This window comes from Manis javanica, chromosome 6 (genome assembly GCF_040802235.1).
Source record: "Manis javanica isolate MJ-LG chromosome 6, MJ_LKY, whole genome shotgun sequence".
Classification (NCBI taxonomy): domain Eukaryota; kingdom Metazoa; phylum Chordata; class Mammalia; order Pholidota; family Manidae; genus Manis; species Manis javanica.
The window spans coordinates 8,831,008-8,846,716 of NC_133161.1; the positions used below are offsets into that span (position 1 = coordinate 8,831,008).

At 35.1% G+C, this 15,709-nt stretch overlaps 1 protein-coding gene across 1 annotated transcript in view; it reads right to left on the reverse strand.

Moving 5' to 3' along the window:
- CNTNAP2 (contactin associated protein 2) overlaps positions 1–14,887 on the reverse strand; it is a 1,951,112-nt gene extending 1,936,225 nt beyond the window's left edge. Inside the window, exon 1 of the mRNA XM_073239854.1 lies at positions 14,794–14,887. Coding sequence (XP_073095955.1) covers positions 14,794–14,887 — 94 coding nt within the window. The remainder of the gene's footprint in view (positions 1–14,793) is intronic.
- Between the last annotated feature and the right edge of the window lie 822 nt (positions 14,888–15,709).

Consider the following 15,709-nt stretch of genomic DNA (forward strand, 5'->3'; position numbering starts at 1 on the left):
AATGCCAAAGATAAATAATTAAAAATCCGAGGCATATTACCATTAGTAGTCACATTAAAAAATAACTGCAAGTATCCTATAACTAGAATTACAATATCAATAAGATATTGTTATGTGAAAGTATGTTATAATTATATTCAATATTATTTACTACCTTTAAAGCCAGCTATAAATAGTACACTTTGAAATACAGGTTATTTAGGAAATTGCCTCTTAAAAATACCTGCTGTTTCAATAACACACATATATGTATTACATGATCAAAGTTACTTCTCTCCTTAGCAAAATTCTCTAAATTAAGTATCATGGAATTACTGCAAATATTAGTACTAATGTTTCTAAATGGGTCTAGAATGATCTCGTGAAAACAGTATAATCCAGGAACAAAATAATTTTTTAAATAACCAAACAAATGTCCTGTTTGGAGAGTAAAATTATTTAGGCAATATATATTAATTGCAATACAATTATAAAAATTGAGACACATTTCTGAAAGTTGTGTACATAAAACATAACATACAAATATATGTTATACATACAAGTATATATTAAAGCACGCAATAGTTAAAAATTAGACTTCATTGAAAAATATTCTGGAATTACTATTGTCCAATGGTCCTTAATTTCTTTGGGATTTAAATGTGTTTCATGTCAATGTGTTGAATAATGAATTTAATGTTCAAAGAGAAAGCGGCATTAACTTCTTTATGCCTAATATCTGGTGAGAAAGAACAAATTATTTGATATAAAAGTCATGAATATTTTCTCTGATTACTAACTTTTATTACGAAGTAACCAAACCCAGTGATCTTCCTGTCTGATGGGCGTAGGCAGAAGAGGAAGGCAATGGAGTAACAGGAAGGTGAGAGGAAGGCCAACCAGGAGAGGCGCGCAAGCATTGTTTTAAGCTTCCAGAGGCAGAAACAGAGTATTGATTTTCATTATCAACTCTGTCATTCTTTTTCTATTAATAAAAAAGTTGAAGTTGTCCTCCCTTTACTGAAAAGAAACTCACATTTTCCAAGTTGGCTGACTATATCGTGTCTGTAAGTCTTTATGGCCAATAAATACCCAATACATATACTTTCCAATCTCAGATATAATATGGTAAAGTCACCTGGACTGTCTCAGCCTGGCTACAAAGGTGGGGCCCATTGGGGGTCCGGTAGATGGCTCTCTCCTGAGCCCTAGTAAACAGAACAAGAATTCACTATGAACTATTGCTAGGGCTTTAGAATATGTCTCAGAACATTATTTTCCAGTGACCAACTTTCTCCATCATGTTCATGATCCTAGCATTTCCAATTCACACCTCCATTATCTGTAGCAGTATGTAATTGCTAATTTTGTCTGGGCCTTTGCAAGGAAATCATGCAGCTTTATTATAGGTAAGTTCTCTTATTTTAAACTTTTAATTGTAAATGGTTTCTACCATCCTAGAATTTGTAAAACCCTTCAGTACAGAGAACATCTCTAAAGTTTTTATAATCTGCAGAGTTTATCATAGTGATCTATTTCAATAGACAATGAAATGTTTTCATTAATAAAGAAAAAAATGTCTGTAAACAATTTCAGTTGAGTATTCAAAAATCCTCAACACTAATTTTCAGGGACTTAAAATAATATCCACTGCTTGATTTCCCAGCTTTCTAGTTATTTTGGATAGTCAAATTCAAAATTGAAAAAATTGTCAAATTTTGTTTTATACTTTCCATCACATTTCAGAAAACAAGCTTTATACCATCTGCACATATGGCTGACAAGTTAGAGTAAAAATATTTATGCTTTTGGATATGTTCCCCATGCCCACAAGCTCTCTAATTTGCAAATGCTGTGGTTTTTCAGAAACATTTGTAAGGTAATTGAATACCTATTACACTATAAAATAGTCTCTACTAAGATTAATTATTTTACACAGTTTTATAATTTCTGCCACACTTTTTAACATGAGTATGTTTTTTAAAAAATGATTCTTAAATACTAACACCTCTCTATGACATAGCAATATCATACATATTGTTATATGTAACACCACAAATTATAAATTCAATTAATGTACATCATATATGCATTACTTCCTTTAAGTTTTCTTAATATAGCTGAACTATATTATTACCTCACTTTTTGACCATTTACATGTTATTACATGAAGATTAGGTAACATACTGGTTATATCTTTGCTAATTGTTCCAAATGTAACTCTTACCATTGCAACTAAATTATGAATAAATACCCAAAGCAATTTACAAATGATTTTGCAACATCTATAGACACTAGTCCAGTATTACAGCAACTATAAAATATCTTATGCATTCAAAAATAACAAAATATGTTACCAAATTAATCTACCATTGTGTATCAGTCACTGCACATTCTGCATTTAATCCTTACAGCAGGGCTTTTATGTAGATACTATTATTTCACCATTTTGAATTTAGACTACTGGGGCTCAAATGTTAAATGCTTTGTCCGAGTTTACTGAGGAACAGAGCCAACAACAAAGTCAGTCTTTTTGACATGAAAGTCTGTGCTAATAACCACTTTCCCAAGAGAATATATGTATTTTTTAAAAAAAACCTTTAATACTATTACCAAATAAATGTCAATATCTTTCAGCACGTAATTAGTATAAAACTATTTTCAACCATGACTATATGACATTAGATTATAATGGTCATTGTTTTAGGAACTTCCAGAATGGGATATTCATCGTAGTAAAGGACTATTTATTTCACACTATATGGAGATAAGCTTTGACAATAAAGACATCCTGCCACAGATAATTAAATAGAGTTGGGAACCCAGACACAGAGATGCCTAGTACTTAAAACTCAGGGATGGTGCATCCATACATTCATACATACATAAAACACTCACATTAGAGTATTCTGTTATTTGTTTCTTTGGTGAAGTCTCACCAACCAAATTTGCCATTTTATAAGTAGATGATAACTAATTTTAGTTCACATAATCAATTAAAGACAACTACAAAAACAAATAAAGCACAACAGAAACAGATGAAATTTTCCAAAATCTTTTAAAGTCTGAATGTTTTAGAATGGCAATATTTAGGAAAAATTTATCCCTACACCCAAATCAATGCTGTGCATTCTATGTGCAGCAATTTATATGCGTTTTATTCTAGACAGCTGACTTGGTAGTCAAGTTCATCCTTGGAGTGTAAGGTTTCCTTAATGCCCACTTTTAAGAAAACTGACAAAACATTTTATTTTCTTATTAAAGATAATAAGTGTTTATTATTTTTATTTCCTCCCAGTGAAGATTTAATTTCTATTTGCTGATAAATTAGAAAGAAGTGTCATTTACTCTTTTAAAACTTCCTTTCAATTATATGTTTTGTAATGATTTATTCCAAAGCCACTACCTACCTCCTCATGAGAGTGAGGACCAAACTTGGCCGATGTCAGAATTGCACAGTTAGTTGTCTTTCTTCTCCCTAGAACATTCTTTCCCCCTTCTACTTTTGGCTACTTCCTTTTTATCCTTTAAGTTCCAGGTAAAACATCAGGATGGACAGTAATGGACAGGATTTCCTTAATTCACACACTGAATGAATTCACTGTGGACTGGCTGAGATGATTTAATAATTGTAATTTAAATCTTAACATGCCTAATCAATAAAAGAGAGATTTAAGGTAACTCTTTCAGGTCAAATATTACAAAAGGAACACTTAAAATAATTTTGAAATGAAAGTTAAATCATATGCAGGATGTATGATTTATGAAGCATATTATTACATGGCAATTTTTTCCTACTAAAATGGTGAAAACTTATGTGCTATGTGGAAGCCTATAAGGGTATAAGAAATAAAATAAAGAGAAATAATATTAGCTTCAAACCTAGGCAACTATTTTTTTCCCAAACATGCTGATCTTCTGAGCAGTCCCTCTTTAACTATTTCTTAGGCAACTGTTGTCACAGGACCACTCCAGGAAGCCAGCACTTCAATTTCTTAACATGGCTTGTCTCTGGCTCTACCAGTTGTGCATTTGCCATTTGAAAGTTCACTATGTAGAAACAAACACAGTATGAGATGCTCTAAATACTATAATTATAGACATATAAATGAACAACAGATCTGAAAGCATTTTACAAAAAGCCCTATTGATGCCAATTTGATAAGAAGAAATAGTCATTTCTATTAACAAGTATCTGAAATCCCTTTTTGAAAATGGATACATTACTCTAATTTTACCACCTATAATCTAAAAATGTGCACTAACACATGTTAAACTCTAAAATTTATATTTTGGGTGATTATATAATCCTTGTAAAACTAAAATGCCTCACAATATTGGATACAATAATTATGTAACATTAAATCATGTTTTAATGAACTGGAGACTACTCAAGTTGCCATAATATTTTCCTAATATACTTTAAACAAAGAGTAGGTAATAAATGGAAATTCAAGAATATGTCACCTTTCACATTGAGCAGATAGGTAAACTACCTTTTAAAAGAACTTTAATAGCACTGTTTCTCTGAGTGACAGTCCTCTGAAATACTAACCTGGTTCATTTTGGCTTTCTGATTCATACAGACATATCAGTTTTATGGCAGCATTTTTATCAAATGAAAATTACTACATTTTGTAACTAATGTTAAAATGATATTACTTCTGATTACAATGCTTTAATTTGTGAAATATAATTAAGAAATCTATATTTGTTGCTACATAGCTATATGCACAATTTATATACAGAATTTACAGAACTAACCCACTTCAATTCAACTCAATTTTATTTATTTAACACAGTATATGCACCTAGAAATGCTACAGTTAATTTGGAGGATACAAGTAAACATAAATTACTGTCTTTTCTCTTAATGGGTGTACAATCTTTGAGATATTAATTAGCTATCTAGAAAAATAGTGACTAAAGTTTTAAATTATATGTAACCATACTTTATAATAACTATCTTCAAACATTTATGGCAGTAAAATATTGGGTAAATATTAAGAGTTTATTACATTAAAAGCTCAACTAGAACTAATGGCCAGAATTTATGAGGATGTAGATTTTGTGTCAGTAAAAGAAAGAACGTGATAAAAAGAAGAACTGTATTAAAATGAAACCAGTGAGCTTTAAATTTCTTGAATATCCTTATGCCTTGAGTATTCCAGCACAGAAGTAATTGACTAATTTTATATAAATTTAATGTAACTAGTATAGTGTCATAAGATAAAAGATGTTTACTGAAATCTAGTTCAGTTGATACAATCACACCCTTATATCTATTAACCTAAAAACAAAATTTAGTCTCTCGCCATGCAAATTGTGTGCTAAGAGATAAAGGAGTAACTTGTGTCATCAGTAGGCAGAGCTGTAAAGGATATAAAATTTCAAATGGCTTTGCTGGATTGGCAGGCTTTATTTTAAAAAGGCAAGAATCTTACGGGCTGGGGCATATTTGATGGTCAAGGCACAGCATAATTTTTCAAATGTAAAGATGAAAAGAGGTAATTCAAAATCTAAACAAATAGAACATAAGTGTCTATTCTTTGTACCTATCAAAGTATGTTTGAGTGATATAAAAAAAACAAAAAGAAATCCACTAACATGCCACACAATATCAACTAATATGCTAGATTATTATACTTAAATGCATGTAATTATCAAGTTACTCTGCAACTACCTCTATCATTTACAAGATTTTTTGACATCTTAAGCACTCTAAAGTACATGTTAGGCACAGTAATTATTTTGTTGACATCTGTCTTTGATTTGCATGCAGGTTACAGGTATTGCTTTTAAACAATATGTTTCACAAAGGGCAGTCATCCTTGGCTTTTAGGAGGCTGACCAGCCACATATGGCTTAAGTGAAATATAGAAAATGCTGCAAAACAGAGCCACATAGGAAGTGGGTTGGAGAAGTTATGGAGCTTTCAGTACATGGTTTCATTATTTCCCTTGAAATGATGTATTAATATTCCTGTATAAGCAATGGTAAGCAAGTCTCTGTGTTTTGGCCTTTAAAAAATACATTTCTTGCCTTCCTTCTATTGGGTAACTGGCAATTGGAGTCATTTCTCACTCTAATATCAGATAACTGAAGGTGATGTGCACTGTTTATCATCACTCTGTTCCTTGGAAATACAGATAGCAAAGAAATTGCTTATTGCCTTCTTAATATTTTGCCTGGGATTAGACCAAATTGCCACAGACAGGTAATGGTACCTCCAATCTTCTCCAAAGTTCTGAGATTTGGACCTCCAATGAGTTTCCCCTAAATCACCATAGATTAAAAAGTAAAAGGTATTCCGAAAGAGAGAGAACAGACTATAAGGAGACCTAAGAGAAATGTGATTATTGTATTGGAGTTGTGTCCATGAAGTTTTACTGAAGAAACTACAAGGATTTAAGTGTGGTTAGGTTATGGGATGCAAATGTTGGGTTGGGGAGATCACATTAAAGGGACAAGCAAGAATCAGAGAGGTAAGGAACTATGACAAAATTTATGTTTTAGAAAAGTATTTCTGGCATAGCTATCAATGATAAAATAGAGGAGAAAGATTAGAAGCAAGAAGTCATTCTAGGAGGCTACAACTTAATGCCTAGAAGGAAATACTGATAATTTTAACTAGAGTTGTGGCAATGGGAATAAAGAATAAGGAATAGATATGAGAAATATTTCAATATTTGAACCGACAAATATTTTTGTGACAAATAGTTCCCCATGACACTCAAGTAAAAGAAAAAGTTTTCTTCTTAACAAGGCTCAAAAAAAGCTTTATAGTTCAGACATTAGATGAAATGAATACTCAAAAAATGGCTACAGATACACAGTACTATTATTTAATACTGAAGTGAAAACATCATTACAGGATTTTTCCCCTAGAACTCTATAAAAGCAGTTAATTAACTCTAAAAATGTTTCCTAGATGCAGCTGAAACTTAATATTAGTCAGAAAACTGAAAGTCAATGACATACTATTTCTCACTTAGCCAGCAGTGTGCCATGTTAAGATTAAGAGCACAGTTTCTAGGGATTGGTTATACTGGTGGCCTGGGCAAGCTAAGCTTTTCAGTCACCTTGCTTTTAGTATCTGCAAACTGGAGCACTGTTGTAAGGACTAAATGAGTTAATATATCTAAAGAGCAGTATCTGACCTGAAGTCCACACTCAACAAATACTGCCTATTAATATCAATTGGAAAAAAAAAGAAAAGTTTAAGTATAATAAGGTCTATTGGTGCGCTGGAGCTCTGGGAAAGTATGCTCATTGATTAGTGCTGAAAATGTGAATTATTATAAATTTTTGGAACTCAACCAGAAAATGTTTACTAAAGAAAACTCTTTGATTAAGCAACCCAGTCTTGGACATTAATTCCACACAAATAAACACATCAGTAAACAAATATTTGAACCAGGGTACTTATTTTTGCATTCTTAATAGTAGAAGAAATGTAAATACCCAATTATGACACACTGATAACTTTGCCAGTATTATCTTTGTCAACTGACATAACAAAATGGTTATTCTTAATTTCACACTCCAGACAGCCATAAAACCTAATAAACACTACTAGCACCTGCTTCAGACTAGCCAGAAGACACTGAAATACTTATGTTAAGGTATTTGAATAAAACTCACATACACTACAGATGTGCATGAGGCATGATGAAATTTAATAACTGGAAGGCTCATCACTACCATTACAAACCTCTTCTACTATAGGCAGGCATAAATTCTTCTAAATATTCTTTTCATATGAGAACATTTAACATGAATCAACTGATTTAAGTAACAATGAGTGTATTTTATCACTAACAATTCAGCTGAAAACTTCTGGTGATAGTATTCTATATCACAGGAATAAAAAATAAAGTTTTACTTTTAGATAAAATCTCATGGAATTATAAGAGGTTGTCTGTTTTATTGTGACAGGAAATACTTGATTCTGTGGCCATATTCAAACACACTGAAAAAAAAATGCCATGATAGCAATGTGTGTCTGATAGTCTCATTAAACTCATGTGTAATGCGACTATGGACAGAAACAAGAAGAAAGTGAGGAGAAAAAAAATCTCAACCATGTGTTCTTAGATTGGATGACATTAAAAACATCAACCTAAGAACATATTCAGTCACCTGAAAAAACTGACATTCATACATGATTTTCCAGACATATTATTTTGTTTGAACCAAAAATGTTTCAAATATACTACATAAATCTATATATTTTGAGCTAATATTTATTAGCAATCAAGTAATTCATTTCAGCATAGGCCACTGTTAATGTGTAATTAATAAATTTTAAACAAATGATACCCCTAAATTTTGCTAAAATTTTGCCATATGACATAATTAGGCTGAAAATTTTTTCATGTAGTTCTTCTGTTCTTGTGTTTTGCTCACTATCTGAAAAAGACACATCAAGTACACAAAGGTAAACATCTCCTTATAAGGTTGCTTAATAATTTGATTCCCATTAAGAGGTGACTGCCTAGTAAAAATGAGTGAATAGGGTGATGCAATTTTTAGTTCCAAATTACCATTTGAGTCCATGTAGTTTACAAGTAACAATAAGCACCTTCTTTTTTGAGAATATTCTTAAAGGTAAATGCACTATTTTCTTTGGCAAATCATGGTATTTTACTACATAATAAACTGTTCTATTAATTGTGAGTGTATGTATTTATTTTTCCCATGTATTTCTTTCAATTGAATGACATAGCTGACATTGTAATAGTAGTTAATAGAAAATTTGGAGTTGATAGAAATTTTTCTTTACATATGCTTTTTCAACATGACATCTAATGCACAGAAGTGAGCAAATCCTTGTTGAATTTAATTAACTTTTATATAACTTGAGTCCAATATTCAGTGAACTCAGATTCAATGAACCTGACAGTGTGAAGGTCGCACCTCCATTGCCATTTTCTGTGACACACAGTTCCAGACTACTGAGACCACCATTCAGCTGCAAACAAAACAGGGGGTGAATATATTACAAAAGGGAGAAAGAACCTTATATATGTTTGGAGATACTTTTTCCTGGTCAAAGTATTCTTAGGAACTAATTTTGCCTCCTTCCAAAACATGAAAACATTAAAGAATATATTGCTTATGCATGGTTATGAGAGTATTTCAAACAAACTTTAAATCATAAGGAAACTGTAGAATATAGCCCTCAGGAGCTCTCCTGTATTTCTTCAGCACTTTTACAGTATACCAAAAATATAACATCTTCAGCAAGCAAACACAGAGCCAATGAATACATCTTTATTTCCAGATTTCTTACTATCAGGGGAGGTTTTAAAATCTGGAGTGCTATAAAAAAATCAGTGGCTTCAAGCTGTTATTATGAATAGTCTACCCCCAAAATGAACTATATAAGAGTTTAACAAGCTCTTTCTAAAAATTTACAATTGAGGATATTACTAACTTAGTTTTCCAAGGGCAAATGACTCCTCTTTTTTAGAATAACTGACCCAAATCATCTAACTCTTCATGATTCTACAGAAGGAACATAGACATGAAGTAACTGCTAACTCGAGGCATTTCAAATTCACCTGATACTTAAACGGGGAAGATGTGTAGCCACTAAGGCCTGCAACAAAGATGTGTTTAGAATGGTAATGTTATTGACCATAGAGAAAGAAATGGTTTCCTAAATGTCTCATTACAATAAATATCATTAAAATAGAATCATGCAGAAAAATGATGAGTGAATGAATTAATGAACAGGAGGATTTCTAGGTCATAGTTACTCAGAATAAGTCCAATTCCCCAACTCAATATGAAAGAGGAAAAAAATAATTTCATTGCTGTTTTTTTAAACATGCAAAAAATGTTCTCCTGTTTATTCAGTTCAAAACTCGATAAGATCATTGGCAATTTTAATATTTTTTTATTTGATAGGGTATTATCAATAGCATTCTCTTCTCTTGAGCTCTTCATTAGAAAAGAAGTCACAGATGGAGAGCAAACATCATGCATTCTACAATAATTACTGATCCAGAGGAATAGGGCTTAAATGTGTGGCAATAATGGGATACATTAACCTTAATTCTGAAATTAAACAGACATCCTACTGTAGGAAGAAATGAGCACTATAAGGCTCCTCATATTATCACAGAAATTATTGCACAGATGGCCTACTCTTCAAAGTCTTTCAGTAGAATCTACACGTCCCGCAGGCCACATGGCAGGAAGAAGGGGCACAACTGGGCTAGGTCCTCATCCCAAAGACACCTGACAGGAAGTCACTCTACTTAACATGGGAGGAAAAGAGTGAACTGTAGAGACAGAGGCTAAGAATGCTGTAAGTAGTTTCTTCCACATAAAAGGAAACCTTAGGATGGAGAAAGAGGCAGTACCTCCATTTCCCAACATCTTTAGTTCGTCAGAAGTAAAAACACACAAGTTCTATACATCCCAGGAAATAAGAAGATCCAGTGTTTTAACTGATCACGCTATTGAGAAGTATTCGCTTTTAAGTTTCTCATTTGAAAAGTTAAAGGCTGAATAAGGATCATTTCATCATCATTCTACCACATTTGAATGGCAAAAATAAACATATAATCTCTTCCATAGGTCAAAAAGTAGGTGATTATAGAAATATCCCTTACTTTCTTAATAGCTACTTTTCTTAAAATATATATTTCTCTGGAAATACTGATAATTTCAGATACTGATATAAATATAACATTCACTTTATTTCCATAACATTTTAGTTTTGACATTTAAATTTTTAAGTACTCTGTTGTTTAAGTTTGCCGGTCAATAAATGATCAAATAAGGCACTTCTCAAATCTATTAGATATGGGACAATTTTGAAATCACATATTTCATTTCTTCCTCCCATTAATATCAATCACTATACAGACAACATTGGGAAATTGTTTCTCTATATGTTAAGAAATTTTAAGGTAACTGCACGCTAGATTTGAATTCAGAATTTCTGAGCCTAGAATCTCTCCTTAGTCTGCACACCATTTAAAACAAATAGAATATTTTTCAAAATCTTAAAAAAGAGAAGATGAGGGAAGGTACATCAAATTCCTTTTACATTTTAATCATAAAAAGTATACATCATACAAGACTTATTCATTCACTTTTAAAGACTTCATAAGATTTTTCTCTGCAAGTATTTATAAAGACAAGTGATTTAAAATCTCAGAACAGTTATAGAATTTGAAATGTCTATAAGGCACTTAGAATAGAAAAAAAAAGAAATGCAATTTTTAAAATATGATGCACCTCAAACAACTTTAATGTTTCTTATCTAAAAATGATGTCATATGTTTATAACTGTATAAAAGTTAATAAAAACCTATGTTGAACTTATGGATTCTTTTTTTTAAGCCAATTTTTCCATACATTGATGTTGAAGGAGAAAACTTACGCAAAGATTCCTGCTTCCTAAGTATCAGTGCCTACGTGAAATCAGGATTACATATTTCACTCTAATGAGTAAATAATAACTTTCTTATTATTAGTTTGTATTAAATAAATAATATACTACCTTTTATCAACCAATGATTTTTTTAAGTGTTGACCTAAAACACGTTTTTATTTAGATTAATCTTATTAAGACAAAGTCATCACTATGTTCAAGCTTGGTATAAACGAATAGTACTTGCTTTTGTATTTATTTATATATTTTACATTTAACTCAGCTATTTGAAAGATACTACTTTTAAGGTGGCATATGAACTGAAGACAGAGAAAACAAAACAGACCAATATGTCATTGCTTTGATGTTGCTGTATAAGTATGAAAAGACTTATCTATAAACTTGTAAGCAAGTTCAATTCCTTGAAAAATGTTATGAAATAGATAACATACACATATTTTATATACACTAAATATACAATATACATCCTATATTGAATAATATTATGTATCTTATCTTTATTTAAATATTTTAAGGATTTTGCCAAATATGTGTGTGTGTTGGGTGTGTGTGTGTCTGTACATTTGGGTTTACATATGCTTATTTATATATGTAAAAATATTTATTAGAAAGTATTTGATCACTTGAAAATACATTTCTCAAATATGACAGTTAATTTACAGTTTAATGGCTTTACAGAAAAATGTAAAATGACCTTTATCAGAAAGTGCTACTTAAAGCCAAAATTCAGTATATTCTAAGAATAAATTGAATTCATTAAATGCCAGCCAAACTTCTCACCATTTAAAACTGCACTGTTAGGGTCTTTCAAATATAATAAATGCAATTCCCTGAAAGTCAAATATTTTCCTTAAATTCTATATATGTCCTGAACAGATACACATAATAGAAGAGAGGGTATATGATTCCATTAGCTCAGCAGCACCTCATTTTCACCATCCACCAAGGTATTAGAGTCTATTTCTACTTAATCCTAGAAATGAGCTTCTTTAAAGTTTTCTTTTCTCCAGTTGTAAAAAGCACAGTATTAACAATGACACCATTTTCATAAACATTTCAAAAAGAGAAGAAATAAACCAGAGGCAGATACATATCTCAAATAATATTATCAAATGAAAAAAAATATTAACTGTATCTTCTAAAAATGTCCGTCACATTAAAAAGTTATTTGGGGACAGAAAGTTTTAGCATAGTCATCACATTTTTAAAAACGTGTACCAAAGAAAAACATTACTTTTAGATTTTCATGCTACTTTTTGTCTTGTGATGACCTCTCCTGGCTGAGTTGTTCATTATCTTAGATTTGTGTAGTTACCATTTTTTCCTCCTTTGAATGTTTTTAGTATTAATAATACAACTATCATTCTTCTTCAGAGCTGTATGTAACTAAAATTTTTCAGTAAGTGTAAAAATATAACTTTATTTTAAAGTACTGAATATGTGAGGTTTTCTAATCAGTAAAGTCTTTTGCATTCTTATTATTTAATTAATTCCCAGGATGTGGGGAAACTTCCCAGGTTTTAGTCACACAATGTAAATTCAAATGAGAGAAAAAAGTCATTTTCAGTAAGCCATTACACATTTTTAAACAATGAGAAATAAGAACTAGATAAATAAATCATAATAATCAAATATAATTATTAGCTATCTTAAAAGTAATAGTCTCTGCTCTTTCCTATCACTGAATCCTAAGTTGTAGGAACTAAGAATATATTTCTGAAACAACTTTAAAATTTAAAAAATATATTAACCCAATGGCTGCATGTGTGCTATTATTAACCCCTGATAAATTGTTTCAGATTGATTCATTATAATTAATGTACACAGAAAGATGAAATAGAGAACCCAGCAAAAAACCTTGGATTTGAGGTCTTTATTCAGGGAATATAATAAATCTAATTTATAATGAGTTTATTTTCTGAAAAAAGTGGCAGTTCTGTACAACCAGACCTTGAAATGGAAACTGAAATTTCATCAGAATCTTTTGCAGCTCATACGTTATGTAAATATTAACACCAAGCATTATATCCTCAGAATTTGTTTCAATCTATAAAATTGACATAAAATATTATTCACAAATCACTTTGAGGCTTATTCTGTTTTGTGAAAAAACTGTAACATTGTCTTCACGTTCATTACAAACTTAGATGGCCATTTAGTGGCTTCCCTATCTTGCAAGTGAAGAGAAGCAAATACTGCACTTGTGAAAATATGCCCAATCAGTACTCCTGTATGTGTAACAGTATGTGGTAGATTCTGAAGCAAAACTTACAAAGTTCTTTTCCAATGCTTATTCTTACTGACATTTACACACTGAAACAAGAACGTTAACACATAGATGAAGATGCATCGATGCATCCATGATCTTACAGACATAGGACTACTTCACACAGGGAATCTGGAAAACACTAAACTTTTTTTTTTTTCCTAAATGGAAAACACTTTCTTTTAAACTCTAAAATCTCCATGATTATTCTCTAACAAAACTCACTTATTCTCAGAAACAAGTAATGTGCTTATGAATGTTACCCTAAGATTTCCTACAGGCAATCTTCCTAGTGTTTAACTCTTTCTGAACCCAAAGGGCCACCATGCCTTTCCCCTTTGGATGTTCACTGTGCATTCCCAAAGCCACTTGGAAGATGCGCTGAAATCTTCCATTTCTTTCTACTCTTTCTAACGACAAGAAAACATGAGTAATCTCCTTCCACCACCACCCCCAAGCTGGCTAAAATGCAATGACAAACGCACTGACCAGCATCATTCTCCTGAGAACTCTTTTAAGGAATCTGTTCATTACTCTATGACTGATGCTTTGCACCGACTGTCTCAAGTCCTAGACTGCATTACAGCAAACTGCAAAGAATTAAAGCAATTTCAGTTACGATATTGGATTCATTGTCTTCCATTTTAATAAGCAAGTAATAAATGGTCATTAACTTAGGGGGGAGGGGGTCAAAGAGAAGTCCATAGGTGCCCAAACTGCTTAAAATATGCCCATTATCCCCAAATTCGTGCTCATTTAAGTTAAAACCATAAATAAAAATGAGGAACTTATTGCTGCCAGTCTTCACTTTTCATTCACGGACCCACCTCAGCAAAATGCTGTCACCTCGCCCTACACACACCCCCGAAGTGGAAGAGAAACTCCCGAGAAGCTGCCATCTACACTGACCCGCTCTAACCAAGCAGCTGCCAACCAGCCTCCAGGACCAGGACAACTTTCCAGAACCATCCCCGGCGTCAAACCCTCTCCCCCGAGCCGGGGCGCCGGGCTGGCGGCAAGTGCGAGGCGCGGGGACCCCCGGCGCCGGGCGCGAGGCCGCCAGCGAACCCCGCGGTCGCGGGCAGCGGAGCCCCACTGCGGCAGGGCCGGCGCGGCGCGCCCGCGGGCTACTTACGGGACGCGGAGGGCGCCGTCCAGGCTCTGCAGAGGCTGCTGGCCGCCCACAGCCACAGCGCTGCCCCGCAGCCGGCGCGCGGAGCCGCCACCATCCTCGGCCGCCGCCGCCGCCGTGCTCCGTGGGCTCGCTGGGAACAGGCGCCGGCCGCGCCGCCGGGGGGCTCTCCGGGCCGACGGGCTGTGCGCGAGCCGCTCCCGCTTCCGCGGCGCCTCTCGACCCCGGGCTCCAGTTCGCGGGCGCGGGCCGGTGGGGCGCGCGCAGCCTCCCTCTGCTCCGTGCGGGGCTCGCCGCTCGCTCCGCGAGCCAGTGAGGTGCCGGGGGAGGAAATCCCAGCCGGGAAGGAAGGGGGGGCACGGAGGGGACGCCTCCCCCGCCTCTCCCTCTCAGGAGAAAAAAAAACCAAAAACCACCGAAGCAGCAGAGGACGCTGAGGAAACCCGAGGAGCGCGGGCTGCAGAGCAGGGGACGCGGGCTGCCGCGGGCTGGGCGGGCGAGCGCGCCCCTCGCCGCCGGGCAGCGGACGCGCAGGGCTCCGGCGGCCCGTCGGCGGCCGGCAGCGGCGCGAGGAGCACGCAGACCCGCCGGCGGCGCACGCACGGCCTCGGCGCGGCGCGCGGCAGCACCTCCCGCGGCGGAGCCGAGCGCGCAGCCGGGCCGCCAGGGGCCGCCGCCAGCAGCGCCCGCAGAGCCGGGCTGGGGCGCGGGAGCCCGCCCCGCACCGCCCTGCTCCGGGCCCCTCCCCGGCTCCTCCTCCGCCGCCGCCGCCTCCCGGACCCGCCGGCCGTCAGCGCCCGCTGGCCCTGGGAGCGCGGGGAGAAGGCAGCGCCGCCCCCGGGTCCGTCCGCCCGCGGGGGGGAACGCGGGCGGGGCTGAACTGGGGGATTCGCCGTGCAGCCTGGGAGCCCCGCTCCAG